At 37.8% G+C, this 21873-nt stretch overlaps 1 protein-coding gene across 1 annotated transcript in view; it reads right to left on the reverse strand.

Annotated features, from left to right (window-relative positions):
• Positions 1-21873, reverse strand: part of LOC143017449 (zwei Ig domain protein zig-8-like) — a 453767-nt gene that overhangs the window by 153834 nt on the left and 278060 nt on the right. Inside the window, exon 2 of the mRNA XM_076172203.1 lies at positions 1517-1668. Coding sequence (XP_076028318.1) covers positions 1517-1668 — 152 coding nt within the window. The remainder of the gene's footprint in view (positions 1-1516; positions 1669-21873) is intronic.

A 21873-nucleotide genomic window follows, 5' to 3' on the forward strand; every position in this document is an offset into this window, starting at 1 on the left:
CCTGTCCAATACTCTCACTAGATCTTTAATAAACGGATGGACAAGTACCAAGCCTGCAGCCTGTGGATATATGGCCCTACGCACTAGGTCAATATAGACGAATGTACATACATACATACACACATACATACATACACCAAGTTAGTCAGGTTCATACCATGGTATCTAAACGAGTTGATAAATTGATCTATTCAACTTTTGTTTTGATTCTCGTGTATAAACATCACTTACCCTTTTTATTTTTTGGAGACGAATGTATGGAAAAGAAATATAAGTTAGGTAGGTACATACCATGGTAGATAAACGAGTTGATAAATTGATCTATCCAACCTTTGTTTTGATTCTCTTACATAGATATTACTTGCTCTTTGTTTTCTTTTTGTTTATATATATATATAGATATATATATATATATATATGTATATATATACATATATGTATATGTATATATATTCATATATATATATATATATATATATATGCATATATATATATATATATATATTTACATATATATATATATTTATATATATATGTATACATATATATCTGTATATATATACATATATATATATATATATATATGTACATATATATATATCTATATATATATACATATATATATACATATATATATATATATATATTTATATATACATGTATATATATATATATATATATATTACATATATACGTATATTTATATATATATATATACACATAAATATACATTAATATATATGTACACATATATACATATTATATATATATTATATTTTTATATATAAATATTCATATATATACATATATTATATATATATATATATATGTATATATATGTATGTACCAAATGGTTCTTCCGCTTCTTATGGGAGGTAGCCAGTCAAGGGATGTGCCCACCCCCACCCCCACCCACCCTACCCCCATCCGTCACACGTTTGTTTTCCTTTTAACTAAGCTTCTTGTGGATTAATGACCTTCCTTGCCCTCCTTCCAATGTCCTGGTTTGAGGCAATTCAGCAAGACACACACACCAAAAAAAAAAAAAAAAAAAAATACAATTCAGTTGATTGGGTCGGGTTCATGACTAGAATGATGTATAAAACAAAACAGTGGTAAGTTCTCAGAAGATATGAAAGAACAATGTTCTTGTACTACAAGTTATCGTACATGTTAAAAGCATAGGTTGAGTCAATATTGTCGAATACGTCACGGTAGACGTTTTAGGTAAACATTTCACATCGCTCTTGTACCACGTTGTTGTACTATCCATACCCCGAGTGGCCGTGAGCAAATGGCGTTATGAATAAGTTATTGTAAACTGTGAAGAAAATAAACCGTTTCCATTGACTCGCAACAGACCGGTTCCCCAATAACCCACAGATGGTCTTTGCTAACACACACGAATTACCCACTCCATTTTCCTTGCGGCTTTCCATCAAGCGGCGCTCGGCCTTCGAAAAGACGAAGACTTCGGACCCTTTCCAGTCAAGCAGTCACGTCATGGAAAACTTACCGAGCGGCCTCTGAGGAGTGCTACGGCGCATGGTAGGATGGCCGTCATGCCGGCAGTGACAGACACGTTGGTGGCCAATCCCGGCACGAAGACGGGACCTCGCCGGGCGTTTGGGTCCTTCCCTTTCCAAACCACTTTCTTCTCCTTCCAGCCTGCAGAAGAGAAGAGACAAGGAAAGAATTAGTTTCTGCAAAAAGAAAATGAATCTGCCCCCCCACATTGGTATACAATCGATAAAAGTAAATGTTGAGTTTAGTCTACACGAACATATAGTGTCTGCAGACACAACAGAGAATATTGCTTGGCGGCGGACTCGCTGCCTTTGTCAGTTCACTGACAAACCAGCAAAGTGTTCGCGTTTGTCTTCTGCGGACACTGCATGATGCTCTTTTGGAGGAGGCTTTGGCACCTACATTCGTTTGTATATTTTAGTAGTTTCCCACGTCTGAATAAACAATACTTGAGATATGTATAATCTTTACACACACACACACACACACACATATATATATATATATATATATATATATATATATATACATATACAATCTTTACATACGAAGTCTTGTTTAAAGCAAATTTAAGCCCACTAGTTCCAGTAATGCCCAATATTGTTACTATTCTTGCGAAGGCCGAACAATCTTCGTAAGCAAAGGGCAGATTTGGGGACAAATTTTGATTATAATCCCATCAAGTCTGTTCCTCTCTAGAATCAAACCATCTAGCATTTGCTACACTAAAGACTGTATAGATTGTCTTCGGCTGAACGAGCTCATCTGCCTAAACACGCGTCAATAACCAGTTTACAAATTCTGCCCATTCATCTTGAAGTAAACAAGGAGTTGGATGATCGTGCTCTACTGTATACTATTGGAAGCTATCCTTAACCCTAAGTGTTGGTTTGAAATATCAAACGAAACTACAGATTTAGAAATACACAGTGAAGGATTGGATAAGATCTTTATGTGAATGAATTCCAAAAGTATTCAAAGAATGTTTTGATAAGCGTTTCCTCCTTTTAATGTGCGTAGCCAGGTCAAAACATACATTGACTTCTCGAAAGAGGAAAAGGAATACATAAGGATTTCCAGTCCCTGGTCCACATTTGCCAGCTTTCACGATACTCAAGGGAACACAGAGGCGGTGTTCTTCTCTGGAAGGAATGAGGTGGAGTACGAGGAGTAGTAATTGTAAAATTCAGGACTTAAGAAACGAAGTAAAAGTGGCTTAGCATAGCAGTGAGAGGGACGATCTTTAAACGTACAGTAATGCTGTCTGAATCTGGTGCAGAGGGGTGAGACTAAAGTTTATAAAGTACTGACTTCACATTACCAGAGCTGGGCGCGAACCTCGTCGCGTTCCTAGGTGCGTTCCGCTTTATTTTAGCCGCAGTTAGCGCTCCCAAACTATTAAAGCTTAAGAGACAAGTTCATACCGAAATAAAAGTTCGGCAGGCCACATATTATACCAAAGAAAAATTTTGTAGGCCACATCCAAAAGGTAGGCCACATACTATACCGGCACCTATTACTTTAATGATTTGCTAGCGATAAACGCGGCCAAACCAAAGCGGAACGCACCGAGGAACGCGCCCAGCTCTGCACATTACTATAGTCAAAACACCAGTATCATAGTATGCAGCACTAGCATAGGAAAACAACAACATTATAACGGACGTAGCATAGGCGAAAGTGGCAGGAAAAGTTAAAATCATTGTGGCCTGTTCTTACCACCTTTGAAATAGGGGGAGGGGGCAGGGGGAAGGGGGGGGGAGGTGAATGATGTTAAACTAACTCCTCATCTTTGTTCGTTACCCTAATTGGATGGTAGAGAAAGAAGTTAACAAGTGTGTGCTCAGTCAAGCAACCCCTCAGCCGTTGTTGTCGCTGGAAAAGCTTAAGAGGCGAGGTTAGTGTTTGCATAGACCCAAACAGCTTCCATCCTTTCTCTGAGAGAGATTAAATATTAGTTGACGGTGATGTCACAATCCAGTTTAGGTTCTTTTAACTATTTCAAACTGTTTCTTTTGGTAGATTTTGTTCTGGATGAGAATACAGAAGCCTTACTTTTAGTTTGGAACTATATGAAATGTATAACTATTACATTTTCTCTGAAAATATTTTCAACTAAAGCGAGGTAATGTAATAATGACAAAAGGTGTATATGCATAGTTTTGTTATTTCACGGGTCAAGTTTGGGTACCTGCAGTAGCCTGTGGTTTTATTCAGCTGAAGGGGATCTATCTCAGTGAAGAATTCCGGACTATTTCGATCAAATTAATAAGATTATTCTTTATATACTTATGTTATTCTTTTATCATTGATTTATATACTTGGTATATATGTTTATTTGTCTACTTATTTATCTAATTATTTGATTATTTATTTGTTTATTATTATTATTATTATTATTATTATTATTATTATTATCATTATTATTATTATTATTATTGTCATTATTATTATAATCATGAGGATGATGATAACGATGACGATGATGATGATGATGATGATGATAATCATTATTATTATTATTATTATTATTATTATTATTATTATCATTATTTTCTTCTTATGGTGGGGGTGACGAGAATGGATTGTGAAGAAAGAGAAGGTGAGGTAGAGAGCAAGGGTGAAAATGGAGCTGGCAGATCAGAGAATAATGGGATGGTTTGGGCATATGGAAAGACTGAGTGAAGAATGACCAGCAAAAAGTGTGTGAAAGGTAGAGGTGGATGGAGTGAACATAAGGGGAAGACCGAAAATGAGATTAATGAATGAATGGATAGGCTGAATGGAGACTTGGGTTAAGGGGTAATGCCTGTTGAGCAATGAAGAGAGAGAACAAGATGTAGGCGTCAGTGAAGTGGTTGTAAATATATGATAAACTAACGTACTTGAATTTATTTCTTCTTGTTTTCTCTGTAATAATTGTTAGTGGACGAAGGAAGGGTCGCAGTATAATGAAAAAATAACAAATTAAATGAACTAGTTAGAATGGTTACAACATATCGTATTATACAGTTTTCTCTCTCACTGTAAAAAGTTGTGACATGTAATTTACTTGGCGGTGAGTTGATTGTTTTCATCTACGCCGTAGTTAATAGAATTATTCCGTTTCGTAAAGACTAAATTCGTCCCCATGGTAACTTGAAGTCATCGTCCTTAGTCTGAACTTGTACACAAAGTAAACATATTTTTGGTTTGATGCTCACATTACTGTTGATAGCACGTAGTGCTTCTATAAAGCTCCCCTGTCAATCTATTATTTACTATTTACCTGTTTGCTTATTACTTAACTATACCTATGCTTTTATCTTATTTATCATTATTTATATCATTATAATTTTTATTTTTCATTTTATTTATCATTATTGTTTTTTTCCGCATCCGACCTAGTTATGGACCAAAAGGTCTCCTGTCGGCATGCTCCACCTTTGTTATCCTTTGTAATCTTATTCATCATATGTTAATTTATCTATTTATTTATATATTCATTTACTTGTTTGTTTATTACTGTTTTATATTTATTTAGTTACTCGTCTATTTGTTTTTAAGAAAACGTAAATCTCTAATGAAACTCGGAGAGCATACTGAAACAAAACACTCCACTTGAAGCCATTTTGATCTCTCGTATTTATATCTTTTGTAGATACCTTTTGTAGATAGCTTTGTTTATTATTGTTTTACATTTATTTATTTAGCTACTTACTCGTCTATTTATTTGTTTTTAAGAAAACGTAAATATCTAATGAAACTTAGTGACCATTCTGAAACAAAACACTCCACTTGAAGCCATTTTGATCTCTCGTATTTATATCTTTTGTAGATAACTGTCACATCTCTTAAGTCAAAAGATCGTGTTTCAGTGTCCTGACAGGTAGTAGTGCATTCCCGACGCGCCTCACATCCCGATGTACACAGAATTGAGAAGAAAAAACTCGAAGGCAATTTGCTTGATTGCTTTACCTGTCAATAGTCGACGCTCTGAACTCTTGGTCCTCCTATGTACTATAGGGAAGAGGACCATTTACCTACAGAATCGTTCTTGGAGGGGACATGTCGCTATTCAAATATGTAGGTTATTCAAGAACTGACTATGAGACTCGGGTTAAAAGTGTCAAGGTTTGAAGACTATCGGGAAGGGTCTGCTAGCTTCTGAAAAAAAAAGTAATAATGATAATAGTAAATAAATAAAATTAATTAATAAAATAAACAAATAAATAAATAAAAATAATAAATAAATAAATAAAATATAAAATGAATAAAAATAACATAAAACAAATTAACAAAAATAAAACAAGAAACAAATAAATACATATCAAATTAAAAAAAAAATAGAAATAAAATAAACAAACAAATAATGAAATAAGAATAAAAAAAATCTTAGTAATGAAAGAATTCTTGTTGCGTGTTCGCATGAATCTGTTCAAAAGTCGATGACAAGGTCGGAAATAATCTTCTTAAACTTCGTCCACAGTAATATGATACACATGCGGTCGCTACTTTTTCTTTCTCGTATACCTATACTAGAGGTAAGAACACATTTTTATCGAAACTCTTTGTTTTATTATTATTGTGATTTTTTTCGCATCCGACCTAGATATGGACCAAAAGGTCTCCTGTCGGCATGCTCCGCCTTTGTAATCCTTTATAAACACACTTTCTCCCTTATTAGGGTGATTGTCACCCCAAAGCGCATACACATTAAACCCCATTTAACGTCTTCTTCATCTCTTCGTATCGTTAATGAACGTACTACTTGGATTGAGGGCAATGCAGCAAGGCACAGTACTTCCCTTCGCCCCCTCCCCCACCCCTTCTTTCACCTCCTATCCCTACCTTTGCCTAATATCCCCTATATTTGCTCCCTATCCCTTACGTCTGCTCCCAACCCCTCCCTTTCCCCCTCCCCCTCCCTCTCCCCCTCCATCTCCCTTTCCCCCTCCCTCTCCCTTTCCCCCTCCCCTTCCCTTTACCCCTCCCCTTCCCTTTACCCCTCCCCTTCCCTTTACCCCTCCCCTTCCCTTTACCCCTCCCCTTCCCTTTCCTCCTCCCCTTCCTTATCCTCCTCCCCCTCCCTTTCCCCTCCCCCTTCCTTTTCCTCCTCCCCCTCCCTTCCCCCCTCCCCTCCCTTTCCCCTCCCCCTCCCTCTCCCGCTCTCTCTCCCTTTCCTTCCCCCATCCCATCCTACTTTCTTACCTCTCATACTATCTTCCTCCTCTTTCCATCCTTCCTTCCTTCCAACCCTACATTACTCCCCCAATGCATCCATTCCCTATTCCAATAATTATCTCTTTGCTGGTTGGTCGGCTCCAAGGTTATCTGAAGCCCTCGTCAGCCGCAGTCCGTTTCCAATTCACAGCAAATTTCCAATGAACGATAAGCTTTAACCACAGACTTATGTGGCGCTGATGGTAATTTCCAGCAATCAGGTGTTCCAGTCATGTTCCATTAGTGGAAAGACAGTGTCTTAATAAAGTATGTAAGCTTTAACCACAGAGTTATGTGGTGCTGATGGTAATTTCCAGCAATCAGGTGTTCCAGACATGTTTCATTACTGGAAAGACAGTGTCTTACTAAAGTATGTAAGCTTTAACCACAGAGTTATGTGGTGCTGATGGTAATTTCCAGCAATCAGGTGTTCCAGTCATGTTCCATTAGTGGAAAGACAGTGTCTTAATAAAGTACATAAGCTTTAACCACAGACTTATGTGGTGCTGATGGTAATTTCCAGCAATCAGGTGTTCCAGACAAAACTAAATATATGGCAAGTGTACGTATATCAAATACTAGTAATATTGTACCTGTATATTTATGTGTGTGTGTGTGTGTGTGTGTGTGTGTGTGTGTGTGTGTGTATCCGCTCGCGTGCGTTGCGTGTGCGTGCGAACGTGCGTATTTGTGGAAGTGCGTCCAATCGAAAACATTTCTCGAAGATGATTCGTCTTGCAATAATAGATGTGACATACAAAAACTGATATTAAAGGCCATTTAGTTTTATTATCAACAAAGTCACTGCCCTAAATTTTACTGGACTCTTCTTTCATCATCTTAATAAAAAAAAAAAAAAAAAAAAAAATCCGATTTTTTTTTACATTTTTCTATCAACTCAGACTTGCATAATTTTTTCAATTTTCGAAAAATACATTGATATTCAAATTACTGTTCTCTTCTTATTTTTTAATCGTATCTCAAGGGTCATGACCTCCGAACTCTTCCTCGTTTCATTTTTTTTATTAATATTCCAGACTGATTTATGATAGCCTTGTATTTTGTTTATATTAAATTCCTTTCCGTGGTGTTTTCATTCCTATGTGTACAGTAGTGCTTCGCGTGCGTTTCCGAGTTTGATGATTAAATTTTTATATTACTTTTTTTTCTGTAATCGCCTTAAAATGAAATTGAATTTCCACAAGCAATTGTAAATATTGTATTTTGTTTACATACTTTCATTCATTCAATATTTCAATAATTCATGCATGCATGAAATATATATATATATATATGTGTGTGTGTGTGTGTGTGTGTGTGTGTGTGTGTATATGAGAGTGTGGGTGGAGGAAGAATAGGCGAAGATGCTGGAATTCCTTTATTGCTATTACGTTTCGACCGACTCGATCTTCTTCAGTAAATTGTCTACAAACATTTTGAACCTTACAATTATACACTATACAAGTTTGTAGACAGCTTACTGAAGAAGACTGAGTCGGTCGAAACGTCCATCTTTGCTTATTCTTCTTCCACCCACACTCTCATCTGTCTAAACCAGTGGTTCCCAAACTATCTTACCTGACGCCCCCTTTTTACTTCCAGTAGACCCTCACGCCTCCAATTCCCTCTTTTGTTTATGTGAAATAATCTTTGCATTTATTTCCTAGCATTGTTTAGGAAAACAGATTTCTGTTTGTATCAAATTTTAATAATGAAAGCCACTCAAACAAATAATAATACATTCCAGACACATTTTTCTAACTAAAAACGAAACATTCGGTTCAAAGGGAGCGAAAAATAAAAGTTTGAACATTAGCAAATTGGCAAAATTGTCTTGCAATTTTAAGAATAGTTAATTTGAAAACATGACACATAATATTTGGAAAGACTCATGAGACTAGTTAGGAGAACTAGCTTAATAGAAAATGGGTTGGAGTAACTGCTATAATTATACTTTGCATGTATGTAATGGCAGATTTTTGTTCTTTTAATGATTTTATTATTTTAATTAAACAAATATTTTTGAGCAGATGACTTCACGCCCCCCTAGTTTGGGAACCACTGGTCTAAACCATTCATCCAAAACATACATACATATATATATTATATATATATATATTATATATATATATATATACATATATATATATATATATATATGTATAGTACATACATAATACCTTTCATTCTCACACACTCGATGTCGGATGGGTATGGGGAGCTGTTATTTTTCATGATAAGGTCTTTAGTTCTCTTGTTCTTATAATAAATGGAAAGTTTTTTGCGGTCCATCTCGTTGGTGGGGGTCATATTCCCCTTGATGATACAAAGAAGTGCCTTCTCATCCTCCTCATAAGCGCTCGACATGTAGGTCTTATAGAACAAGGTAAAGATGTTGTTTTCTTCTACAGGAGTCTGTTGCCCTTCGTACCACTTGCTCATGACGGTCCGTAGTACACGTTGGCAGTCGCTGTGTGTGTGGCCGTAATTGACTAAAAGCTGTGTAGACCGGTCAATCTCTTTCTAGGTAGAGGTCCAACTGGAGCAATGGGTGAGGGCTCTCGTGTAGAAGGATGCAATAGTGGAGTCCTTATATCTTTGAGGGCTCTCATTCTCTCCATTCAAGCACAAACCAGGATTAGTTGGCTTGGTGTATACTGTTGTGTGTTTGCTCCCGTCGCTTATCTGGGTGATGAGCACATCAAGAAAAGGAAGGACGCCTTTATGGATGGGGACGACAGGTGGTGATGGATACGGAGCTGCCTAGTGTAGGCCTTATGGTCTCTTGGAGTCTCCTTTATTCTTATGTTCTTATGACACAAACCAGCCTTGTCATGAGCAGTCACTCCGGCCGCGACGGAAGCCCAGGACACAGTAACGGTCATCTAAAGTGTCCTTTCCCAGTGGTCACAGTTCCCACTTATCCTTCCCCAGTGTTCAAACGTGTCCTTTCCTAGTTTTAGACCAGAGTAACAGTCATCCTCTTTGTGATCTTTCCCAGTGTTGACATTCTGACTTTATAATCACCCATTTCTCTGTTCTTGTTACAATTGAAAATGCTAACTGAGATTAGCGCAATGCCTTGTGTCATGTTCTACCCATTAGATAGCTTCTATCGGGAACTTAGTTTTTTCTTTACCTCTCCATGCTAGAGAGACCTTCAGAAGAATTGAATATCTTCATCGGAAACTCATCAGAGCTCAATTTGCTGTTGCATACAATTCAGTATGCCTTAAAGAAAATATTTTGTCGCGTTACTCCAATATAAATGCATACATACAATTCATACATACAAACATACATACATGCATACATACATTGTACAGTACATGTATACATACACACATGCATGCATACATATGTAGATATATGTATGCATGCATACATAACTACATTTACTTTATACACAAACATGTGTGCGTCTATTCGTGATTTTGTGTTATGTGCACTTTTGTATGTTTCTGTGTTTTCTTGTGTGCACAGATACATTCGCACGCACCCGCACGTACATAATTATGTACACAAAAGAGCGCCCTTTTATACACACACATACACACACACACACACACACACACACACACATACAGACGCACGCACGCACACACACGCACTCATACACCTGTTTGCTGGTGTTATGGTACTGTTTTCGCTTGCTAACTCAGCAATTCGGAGCTCATCCGTCTGTGAACTTAACTTGTGTTTACTTATTCCCGCGCCTTTCTTGGAGACAAGAATCGAATTGACGCGAGTATATCTTGGAAAGCGAAATGTATTTACTCTCTCCGTATTCATGATGTACATTTCCAGTTCTTCCTTCTCCTTGTCGCCCAGGATAAGAAACGCTTTATCTTCTCGATAACAGCTTCCTCACGCGTGACCATATTCTCGAAAGGCATCCGATAAGATAATAAGGTTTTCCTCTTTGTTCCCTAACGTGGCTACGTGACCTGCGTGGGATATGTGTGATACGAAGGAGTTTTCTGCTTTGTAACGAGTATGCTTGTGAGAATACGATATGCATGTGGGTGTCTTTGAGGAAGGACCATCTCTTGCTCTCTTTCTTTGTCTACTTCCTTCTCCGTGAGCGTTCCTGCATATATGTGTGGTGTGTGTCTACGGCAGTGTCTGCTTGTGCACCTATGCCTATTGCCTGTCTGTTACCTTTCTTATTTATTAATAGTCTTCCTTTCATTCTTTCCTATTTTACTTTTTTTTCATTTTTATTTATTTAATTTTTTTCTATTTTCCTTGTCCTTCTGTTCTTATTTCTTTTGTCCATAGATACTGTATATACAGTCTATATATATATGTATATATATATATATATATATATATATTATATATATTATATATATATATATCAACCATATCTCTCTTGATGGTGTATTGATCTAGCCACTCGGCGCTGGTAATGTTTTTCCCGCCGCATGAGTTCGAGTCCTCGGGCGTACTACATTTCAATTTCTGCATGCGCCTAGATGGCTTAGAATTAAAGTGCTTTGTTGTTGATAAAAATTTATCTCTAATCACTGGGACCCATTCAGTGTTGTACATACATATATATATATATATATATATATATATATATATATATATATATATATATATATATATATATATATATATATATACACGTGTGTATGTAAAGAATTACATTGGTAGAATTGGTAAACGCTGTTCATGGCCGAACTAATAAAACCCAAGGAGCAGCACCTAACCAGAGAAGGAAAGGATCGTTACTGGCAATTCTTTGTTTCTCTACAAACTGAAGAAAATTGGATTCCGAGCTCATGGAGTACCAAGAGCTTACTTCGGCGGTCGACCTAATCCCGGCTCACGCAATTGGTTTCATCAAGTCTCATGCCGTGCAAGGAACCTTTTGTTCCTAACCTCGAGGTTAGAAAGGAGGAGTAGATTAACATTGTGGCTGTTAAATGCTGGAGGAGGAGGAAGAGGAGGAGGGAGGAAGAAGAGGAAGAGGAGGAGGAGAGGGAAGGAAGAGGAGGAGGAGAAGTAAGGAAGAGGAGGAAGAGGGAAGAGGAGGCCAGTACTCAGTAGGCGCTGACTGAGGTTAGGTAGGGGAGGAGGAGGAAGGGAAGAAGTAGAAGGAAGAGAAAGAGGAAGTGGAGGAGGAGGAAGAGGAGGACACTAAGTAGGCGCTGTCTACAAGAAATACCCATCCGCTGACTGAGGGGAGGTGGGGGAGGAGGAGGAAGGGAAGAAATAGAAGGAGGAGGAGGAGGGAGGAAGACGTCAGTATTCAGTAAGCGCAGTATACAATACCCATCTGCTGACTGAGGGGAGGTGGGGAAGGAGGAGAAAGGGAAGATGTAGAAGGAAGAGGAAGAAGAGGAGGAGGAGGAGAAGGAAGAAGAGGAGGAGGAGGGAGATGAAGGCTTGTACTCAGGAGGGAGGAGGAGAAGGAAGAAGAGGAAAAGGGAGGAGAAGATGACATGGAGGCCAGTACGCAAAGAGCATTGTCTACAAGAAATGCCCATACACTGACTGAAGGGAGGTGGGGGAGGAGGAAGAAGGGAAGAAGTAGAAGGAAGAGGAAGAGGAGGAGGAGGAGAAGGTGGTAGAGGAGGCCAGTACACAGGAGGTAGGAGAAGGAGGAGGAATAGAAGGAAGAGGAAAAGGAGGAAGAGGAGAAAGGTGCGCTGTCTTCAAGAAATATAAATTCTCAGAGTGTGAAAAAAATTGACTGATGGTAACCAAAATGAAAAATGTTCGGTTACGTTCGGGAGTTAAAGGTTCGCGCTAATTTAGGTGTTTTGCATTTAACAAATAGAAACCTCGGGTCAGTTTCTTGTCTCAAACAAAAGAAAAATAGAAGGATTTCTTTCATGTAAAGAAAATGCAAAAATTTGTATTCTTAAGAGAGTTTTCAGGTCTTCAAGGAGGTTTTGTGGCCGAAAGATGTTCCGTGAGGTTACCTAACAAAGATCTCGTCTTTGAAAGACCAGGAAGGTTCTTGGACTCCACATTTATTCATTTCCCGTTTTTCGCTGATGTCGTTTTTTGTCTTTGTGAGTTGGTTTTTATATTTATTTCTAATTTCTTTTTATATATTTTTTCTTTTTCATCGATGGCATTCTTTTTTCTTTGTAAGTTGGTTTTTATATCTATTTCTAATTTCTTTTTATAGTTTTTTATTTGTTCTTTTTTTCATTAATCGAATTTTCTGACTGTCAAAATAATGAGGTTCTTATTCACATTATACCATCAACAACCCTCTCCCCACCCCTAACCCCACATAAGTGGCCTTAAGGTCCTCAGACCTTTTAAGGGAACACCCTAAGGTCTAGGGTGCTCTTCTGCCACACATAGATGACCCACATTCACCCTGAAATAACCCTGCAATATCTGGCAGGACACCGTGAACAATTCACATTCTCCTCCACGATCGTTAAATTTCCAGGTTTTTCTTTCCGTCTATCACTGAATATTGCTCACCTTTACCTGTTGCTGTAAAGTCTATAATACTATTTCCCATAACGCTGGCCAATGCCTTACCTGCCCTTCATCTTATCTATGCATCTAGTATCATGTTTTGAGCTGTTGGTTTATCATTGGAAATGTATGATCAAAGGTTGACCATTATAATGGTCTGTGGTCTCTCTACCTCAAAGATGGATCTCATCGAGGTTAACCTTTTTACCTTAAAACCATCAGTACTGAATGAAGAAAGTACTTAGGATCGAAATAGTTGACAATAGTAATGTTGACATTGACAATGAATTCACATACACAAATGTATAGATATGCAAATATACAGAAGAATATATAAAATCAAATGTAGACATACGGACATAGGTGTGTGTGTGTGTGTGTGTGTGTGTGTGTGTATTTACGTAGTTGTATTTACCTTGTTGTATTATACGGGAAGGGAGCTATGCTCGTAGTGACCCGTCTTTGTATCTTTCAGCATCAAGTTTGTTCTTAAATTGTTGAATAGTATTTGCACGCACTGTGCCTCATCCAATTTATTCCAAATGTCCACCACTCTGTGTGTGTGTGTGTGTGTGTGTGTGTGTGTGTGTGTGCGCGCGCGCGAGCGACTCTCAAGACCTTGACATATTAACAGACAGCATGAAACTATATCAACTTAAGAAATTAAACCCACCGAAATAAAAATGAACACGGGAATTCTATGAGCCTGAAAAATCTGCATTAGCTTTGCGAATGAATTCTGCATTTCATTATGAAATCCTGGACCTTCATCCAGCCGCGATATTAACTCCAGATTGCCAGCCTTGTCTGAAACCTACGGAAGATAACTTATGAAAGTCGTACGAAAACGTCAAGAAATTATATCATATCCTTTGGGAACTAAGCTTTCCTTTTGTCTTATGTATCCTGTATTAACTCTTTCACTGTGAAGGGTAAGGAGGGGCTTTACTTAAACGAATAAAATCCCCTGATGATAGCTGGAATTAAACTGAAATTCGCGGGTGGAAAAGTTTAAATTGTGAGAGATTTAACTCTGACGTTTTTTTTATTGGTCTTCCAAAGATGAATAAAATCACTTACTGACGGTAAGAACAAAATCAATTTGTTCATAAACATGTTATTCAAAATACCTTTCCTTCCCCATGTTCCCCTCCTCCTCCCTTTTTTCAACCTCCTCCTCCTCCTCTTTTGCCCTTGCTCCTCCTTTTCCAATTCCTCCTCTACCCCTACCGTTCCTCCCTGGCTAGTCGAAATAGTTGACATTCCTATCGAAGGGGTCCCACGCAGCTGACAAGGAATATCTTAGTAACAACCGGAATAAAACAATTGGGAACTTCTGTTGCTGAAACTGTGCTCGCCTCCTCTAAATCCTTTTGCACCAAACGGGTATATACCTTCCAGTCATTAACTACTACTACTACCGGGACTCGAACCCTGGATTGTGCGTCGTTTCGTTACGAGACAAGGACGTTACCATCACGCCACGCAGGACATTGAAACGAAGTACAGTCAAGGGTTCGAATCCCAGGGTAGAGCTATTTCATCCAACTGACGAAACGTCACGTGTGTTCAGTCACCTTCAAGGAACACTTCGGTAGGGAATAAAAAAGAAATCTATCTCGATTAGCCTCTCCCGATATCCTTTCGTTTCCATAGCAACCGTTTGGTACGGAAAGGAGTTATGGGTTTTATTTGATGCACATAGCACCCACCTTTCCATGGTGACAGCAACTGAAGTCTGTTTTGTCCAACGATGGTTTCATAAGCTACCTGAATGAGGTTTTTGTCAGTCGAAACGCCTGAAGAAAGACCTTCAGGTAAATAAAATCACCTGAAGCTTATAACATTCTATACAATGCGGCACTGTAATTAATAAACGTTTCAGTAGCTCTGAGAGATGATTTAGTATGATAGCCTTATTCTCAACTTGACTATTCATGACTGTATGCTAACATGTTCATTCTTTTGGGGTTGCGAACCGCATGGCCCTGGTTTTTCGAATCCATTTCGGGAAGTAGCCTTTGAGATGAATGAAATCGTAGGACACAGACACTGTAGAGCAGAGTTTCTCAACCTTAAGGTTCCCCGGAACCTTAAGGTTCCGCAAAAGGTCCCTAAGGGTTCCGCGAGAACAAGTGAAATAAGCTAATGCCCTTTTGATTTTTTATTTAATTTCATATACGTAATATAATTAAACACGCAGGACATATTCTTGGTTATTGTAATAATGTCATATAGACATCATCCTATCTAACCTATTATTAGGATGAAAATAAAATGAGAAAGATATGGTATATGTGTTTTATTTTTTATTTATTTTTTTTTTTTTGCGCAGGGGTTTCTTGAGGCATGTAATTTATTTCAAAGGTTACGCAAGGGTAAAAAGTTTGAGAAACGCGGCTATAAAGTGTACCATTTGGGTAAAGAAGGTTAATGTGTTTTTAAAAGCAATGCTTCGTATATCAACCGTAAGGTAAGTCAAGTTACTTGGCGCTAACCTGAACGAAATTGATAAGTTTGTCATCGAGTTGACGGGGTGGAGACGTGAAACATTTTGCATATATAGTTGCATTTGTGTTGTTCCTTTTTTTTTTTTTTTTTTTTACTATTTATAGCCGTTTCGTTTTTTCTCTTGCTGTCTTCCCACCTTTGTGGACACGTGAAACAGCTTGCATATGTAGTTGCATTTGTGTTGTTCCTTTTTCTTTTTTTTTACTATTTATAGCTGTTTCGTTTCTTTCTCTTGCTGTCTTCCCACCTTTGTGAACACGTGAAACAGTTTGCATATGTAGTTGCATTTGTGTTGTTCCTTTTTTTTTTTTTTATATTTATAGCTGTTTCGTTTTTTCTCTTGCTGTTTTCCCACCTTTGTCATTTCATTCTAATTTTCTTTCTGTATCTCATTTCCTTTCCTCCCTCCTCCCCTTTCCTCCTTATAATGACTTTGTAAGTATGCATAACCCGTGTTGATATACTTTTGTTTTTCTATGGATGACTGTGACTCGGGAGTTATATATGTACATATAATTTGCATGCATTTGCACTCGCGCATAATTAATAAACCTTCAGTGTCTTGCAACTGTGTTTATGTTGTCGTGCAACTCATTTCTAAAATGACTTGAGTATTTTTTCCTTTTATTTATTTATTCATTTATCTATTTATTCATTTATTTTTTATATATTCATTCTTGAGACTTATAAACATACTGTCGGAGAATGAGATAAGATGGACAGAAAATCTGTATATTTCGACCACTATCTGTGGTCCTCTTCAGCAGTGGTCGAAATATACAGATTTTCAAGTCCATCTTATCTTATTCTCCGACAGTGAGTTAATGAATCTCATTTTACAAATGTGCCACTACATTATACTTTCCTAATATTCATTCTTTATTCATTACATTTTATCTTATTTTTATATTTATTTATCATTTATCTATTTATTCATTTATTGTTTTATCTACAAATATTTTGTGTGATGATACGCGATTTTGTATCCAAATGTTTTTATTACATTTTTCTTGGAGTGCTTTACGCGGATCGTAATGTTCTCAAGATGATCGTATTATTTTCTATTTTTCTCACCATTTCTCGTTGTCTTATCCAGCGCAGCCTAAACCTTCTTCTCCTCCTTCTCCTCCTCCTCTTCCTCCTTCTCCTGCTCCTCCTGTCTCGCCTCCTCCTCTTCATATTCATCCCCTTCCTCTTGTCTCGCATCTTCTTCCATCTTTTCCTCCTCCTCCTGTCTCGCCTCCTCTTCTTCATATTCGTCCCCTTCCTCTTGTCTCGCATCTTCTTCCATCTTTTCCTCCTCCTCCTCCTCTTCGTCCATTGGCCTTTACATTATTTTTTCTCTTCTTTGGTATTCCCAGTAACAGACATTTACGATTCTATTAAATGGACTATTACGTTGTCTACAAAAAAGTAGGATAATCGAAGTCATCTCCTGTATATAACGAGAAGTCGTTCACAGGTGTTCACGTTTCCTGGCGACGAGCAAAAGGTTACGGAGAAAGTACACGAGAAGGATGGAGGACATTGAGAGACAAAGTACAAAATGGAAGAGGAGAAGGAGGTGGAGGAGGATGAAGAGGAGTAGTAAGAAGAGAAGGAGGAGGAAGAGGGTGAATAGTAAGAGGAGGAGGAAGACGAAGAGGAGGTGGAGGAGTAGTAAGAGGAGGAGGAGGAGTAGTTAGAGGAGGAGGAGGTGGAGGAAGAGGAAGTAGAGGAGGAGGTGGAGGAGGAGAGGGATGATGGTAGTCGTGGTTGTAGTAGTGTTTGTGGTTAAGGAGGTTGCCAGTTGGACAACATGGATGCGTGTTGGTAGATAAGAAGGTGGGAAAGTGTCTTATGACTTTTAACTTAATTAAATGAATAAAAATCAGGGACAAGAGAGAATGTGATACCATGGCACATGTAACAGGGATCTAAAGGACCCGAAGATTAGCGAGATTGAATGTTCATGTAAAAGTTGTTTATGAGTAAACCTAATCATATGGACGTGGTTTTGAGAACATGACGACGTGCGTGATCACGTACTTACATACAAGTATATGAGCTCTGAGCTCTCTTCCGGGAGGGTAGTAGCTGTAGATCACGAGTCCAACACGTGATCCAAGAACATGGTGAATCACACGCACGCACATAAACATGCATATGATATATGAACTTGGAGTTCTCATCTGGTAGGGTAATAGCTGGTGATCATCCGTCCAGCACGTGGTCCAAGACCGTAGTGAATCACAAACACAGGCGAGAACAAACAAGTACACACAATCATGTATACACAAACGTGCACATACACACACACACGTACACACTCGAAATCAGACAGCAACCACTCTCCTCACACACAAACCTTTGATGTATCGAAGGTCGGAGTCGTACATCAAGTCTTTGTGACGATTTGTCTGTTTGGACACATCGACATTTACCCCAAAGATGAATACGACCTTGAAGGAAGCTAGGAACAGACGGACAGAAGCTCCCAGGGTTGGAAGGCAGAGACCAAATGTAAAAGTCAAGCAAAGACCGACGAAGAGGTAAAAGGAAGACGTCTCTGAAGCTGATGGCTCTTTTGGAAAAAAGGAGAGGAAGGAGAATGGAGGACACGATGGAGGACGGGATGGAATAAGCCGTGAGTTTGTCGCCAGATAGGTGACATGTTATTGAAGGGATTGGAGTGTGTGAGGAGGATCAGGAGGGAGGACGAGGAGAGGAGGGAAGAGAGAGGAAGGAAAGGAGGGAGGAGGATGTCTTGGAGGAATGGAAATAGCAAAGGAGACATTGAGTCCTTTGAAATATAAAGATTCTTTTAACCCCTTGTGTACCAAAAGGTCTAATCCTACTGAATAAGATTCTGGTGACTGAGAATAAAATAACGTGACCTTTCATACGTATTCGGGTTAACCTGTAAGGGTTAATCCCTCATCTACCGAGGGGATTAATCACAACGTAAGATAGCCTTCCTTTTTTTTTTTTTTTTTTTAGCTTTACAATTATACGTACTAAGTTAACATTAATCCCAATGCCGGGTACTGCAATGTGTTCTTTATTTTTTTTTTTGTCACCCCTCCATAACCCTCGAAATTTTGTTACCTCCCCCCAGCGGGTCATTTACCCCCAATTTGGGAAACACTTCTCTATGTAAACTGAGCCAATAGATCCCATTCGGTACAATAATTACTATAAATAAACTCCACTATTATCATCAAAAACCTGTACATTACATTAATTGACAGTAGGTTAGAGAAGATATTGTAAAGAAACGGGTGCAAAGTCAACAAAAAAAAAAACAATAAAATGAAAGGAAAAAGGGTCTTAGAGTAAGAAATGGTAATTTGACAAGACCTATGGAGACAATATTTAAAATGACGTCAGATCTTTCTGTCGTGTGGAAGCCATCTGACTAATAATAGATTAGGTGTGTCGCCCTTCGCTCGGGTCAAACTTCGAAAAGCCGGAGCATAAACACAGACGGAATCTGTCACCATGGTGGTATATAGGTTATGTTTTTGGTTGATTCAATGCGAGTATTTCATACAATTTGGGGATATTACTGTAGTCAAGACTGTAAGGCAGTGTTTTCCAAAACTTTCCAGTTCGCGACTCCTACCAAGACCTCTACTATTATAAGTCTTTTGAAAACGTACCCATTTTCAATATGGCAGATACGTTATTCTAAATTTTGAAAGATTAGTCACACCAGAGAGGAGGAATTTTGTCATTAATGATTATTGTTTACTAATGTAGGTCATGATCCTTTTGGGGTGTCCTAACCTACAGTTTAGGCACCCTTGCTGTAATGACTGGGCTTTTAAACATTTTTCAGAGCGGCGAGGACAGTCACCAACCCCCACCCCCCAACCCCCCCCCCCCCTTTTTTTTTTTTTTTTTTTTTTTTGTATGGACATTCACACGTGTCAGTAGATTCCTAACTATTTTCGTCAGTGTTGAAATGTAGTCTCCAAAAGACTAGAAAAACAGGAGTGCATATTTATGGAAGAAAAAAACAAAACAGGTTGAAAACGCCTATTGTAGCTTGTTTTGCTTTATGGTAGACTATTCTATTATGTTGAAGGGAATGTCGTACAGTAGGAAATGCTCTTTCAGGTTTGAAGTTATTCTTCAGCTGAATGATATCAGCTGTTTTTACACGGAAAAATCTCTGAATAGTCACCATATTGTAGGTTAACTTCAAAGCGATCGATTTAAAGATAATTGTCAAGGAAAGGCACTTATTTATTCATTTATTTTCTTTATCAACTTATCTATTGATTTATTTATTAATTCATTCTTTTTTTTTTGCGAAATTAATATCTTGTACCAATATAGAAATAATGACTACTGATACATGAAAAATATATCAGTGGAGTTCAGTTTAAATCGAAGATCGCAACTTACGCTTGACTACTATCATTCGATCTTGATTTTATTTCGGCTAATGCTTGCATACCTCAGTCGAATGAAGTAAATACATAGACTGGAATTGGTTATCGATTACATTGTCCAATTACTCGTGAAAATATAGAAATTACAGAAAATGAATGAACATCTGAGCCAAGATAATTCGATAGAGCTGAATGGGGGTAATATTGTGTTATATTTTTCGAGATTGCACATACACACATACATTGCTTATGGCGCTCCGTCGGTGATCGACGTCGACGGTGCTCCGGTGAAGTTTGAGGGTTTAAATGAAGCTGGGTGGTGATGCTGAGATTTTTGGCACTGAAGCCAGTGAAGAGACTATGTAGCCCAGTTCTTGATCCATACATACATACGTACATAGATACATACATACATGAAGAAAAACCGCCAAGGAAAATAATAAATTGATGACCGAGCGCTTTCGTTTATTTTCGTCTAAATACACAAAGGCGCTCGGTCATCATTTTACTGTTTTCCTTGGTGTTTTTTCTACATATTTAGAATCACGAGTTCATGTGATTTCTCGTGCACGTACATATACATACATGCATACATTACATACATACATACCTGCAGGAAAACCACTAAGGAAAATAATAAAATGACCGAGCGCTTTCGTTTATTCTCGTGTTTTCCTTGGTGTTTTTTCTACATATTTAGAACCACGAGTTCATGTGATTTCTCATGCACATACACTTACATACATGCATACATTACATACATACAAACCTACATACATACATACATACATACATGCAGGAAAACCACCAAGGAAAATAATAAAATGACCAAGCGCTTTCGTTTATTTTCGTGTTTTCCTTGGTGTTTTTTCTACATATTTAGAACCACGAGTTCATGTGATTTCTCATGCACATACATATACATACGTGCATACATTACATACATACATACATGCATACATTACATACATACATACATACCTGCAGGAAAACCACCAAGGAAAATAATAAAATGTCAAAGCGCTTTCGTTTATTTTTGTGTTTTCCTTGGTGTTTTTTCTACATATCACGAGTTCATGTGATTTCTCGTGCACATACGTATACATACATGCATACATTACATACACACACACACACATACATACATACATACATGCAGGAAAACCACCAAGGAAAATAATAAAATGACCAAGCGCTTTCGTTTATTTTCGTGTTTTCCTTGGTGTTTTTTCTACATATTTAGAACCACGAGTTCATGTGATTTCTCATGCACATACATATACATACGTGCATACATTACATACATACATACCTGCAGGAAAACCACAAAGGAAAATTATAAAATGACAGGGCACTTTCGTTTATTTTTGTGTTTTCCTTGGTGTTTTTTCTACATATTTAGAACCACGAGTTCATGTGATTTCTCATGCACATATATATACATACATGCATACATTACATACATACATACAAACATACATACATACATGTACGCCAGGGCCTCTCTCTGTTCTAAGGGAGGTGCCATCTAAAGCGTGCACCCCTGACCAAACCCATATCCCATCCAGCATCCATTTGTTTTCCCATTTATCTTAGCTCGGGACAGCACTGTATATAAATTTTCTCGTTTAGACTGTGGCGGGCAAAAGGATAGTAACTGGGTTTATAGATAATAAATCTTTGTCTTGGAACATAAATAACAGTTACCGATTGCTTACTCCTAAAACAAGTTTCCAATACACACAATTCGATTTTATTTCTAAAACAATATATTTATGGTAGTCTGTAGGACACAAAAATT

This window comes from Oratosquilla oratoria, chromosome 32 (genome assembly GCF_046742065.1).
Source record: "Oratosquilla oratoria isolate Oo_2021 chromosome 32, ASM4674206v1, whole genome shotgun sequence".
In the NCBI taxonomy this organism is placed as follows: domain Eukaryota; kingdom Metazoa; phylum Arthropoda; class Malacostraca; order Stomatopoda; family Squillidae; genus Oratosquilla; species Oratosquilla oratoria.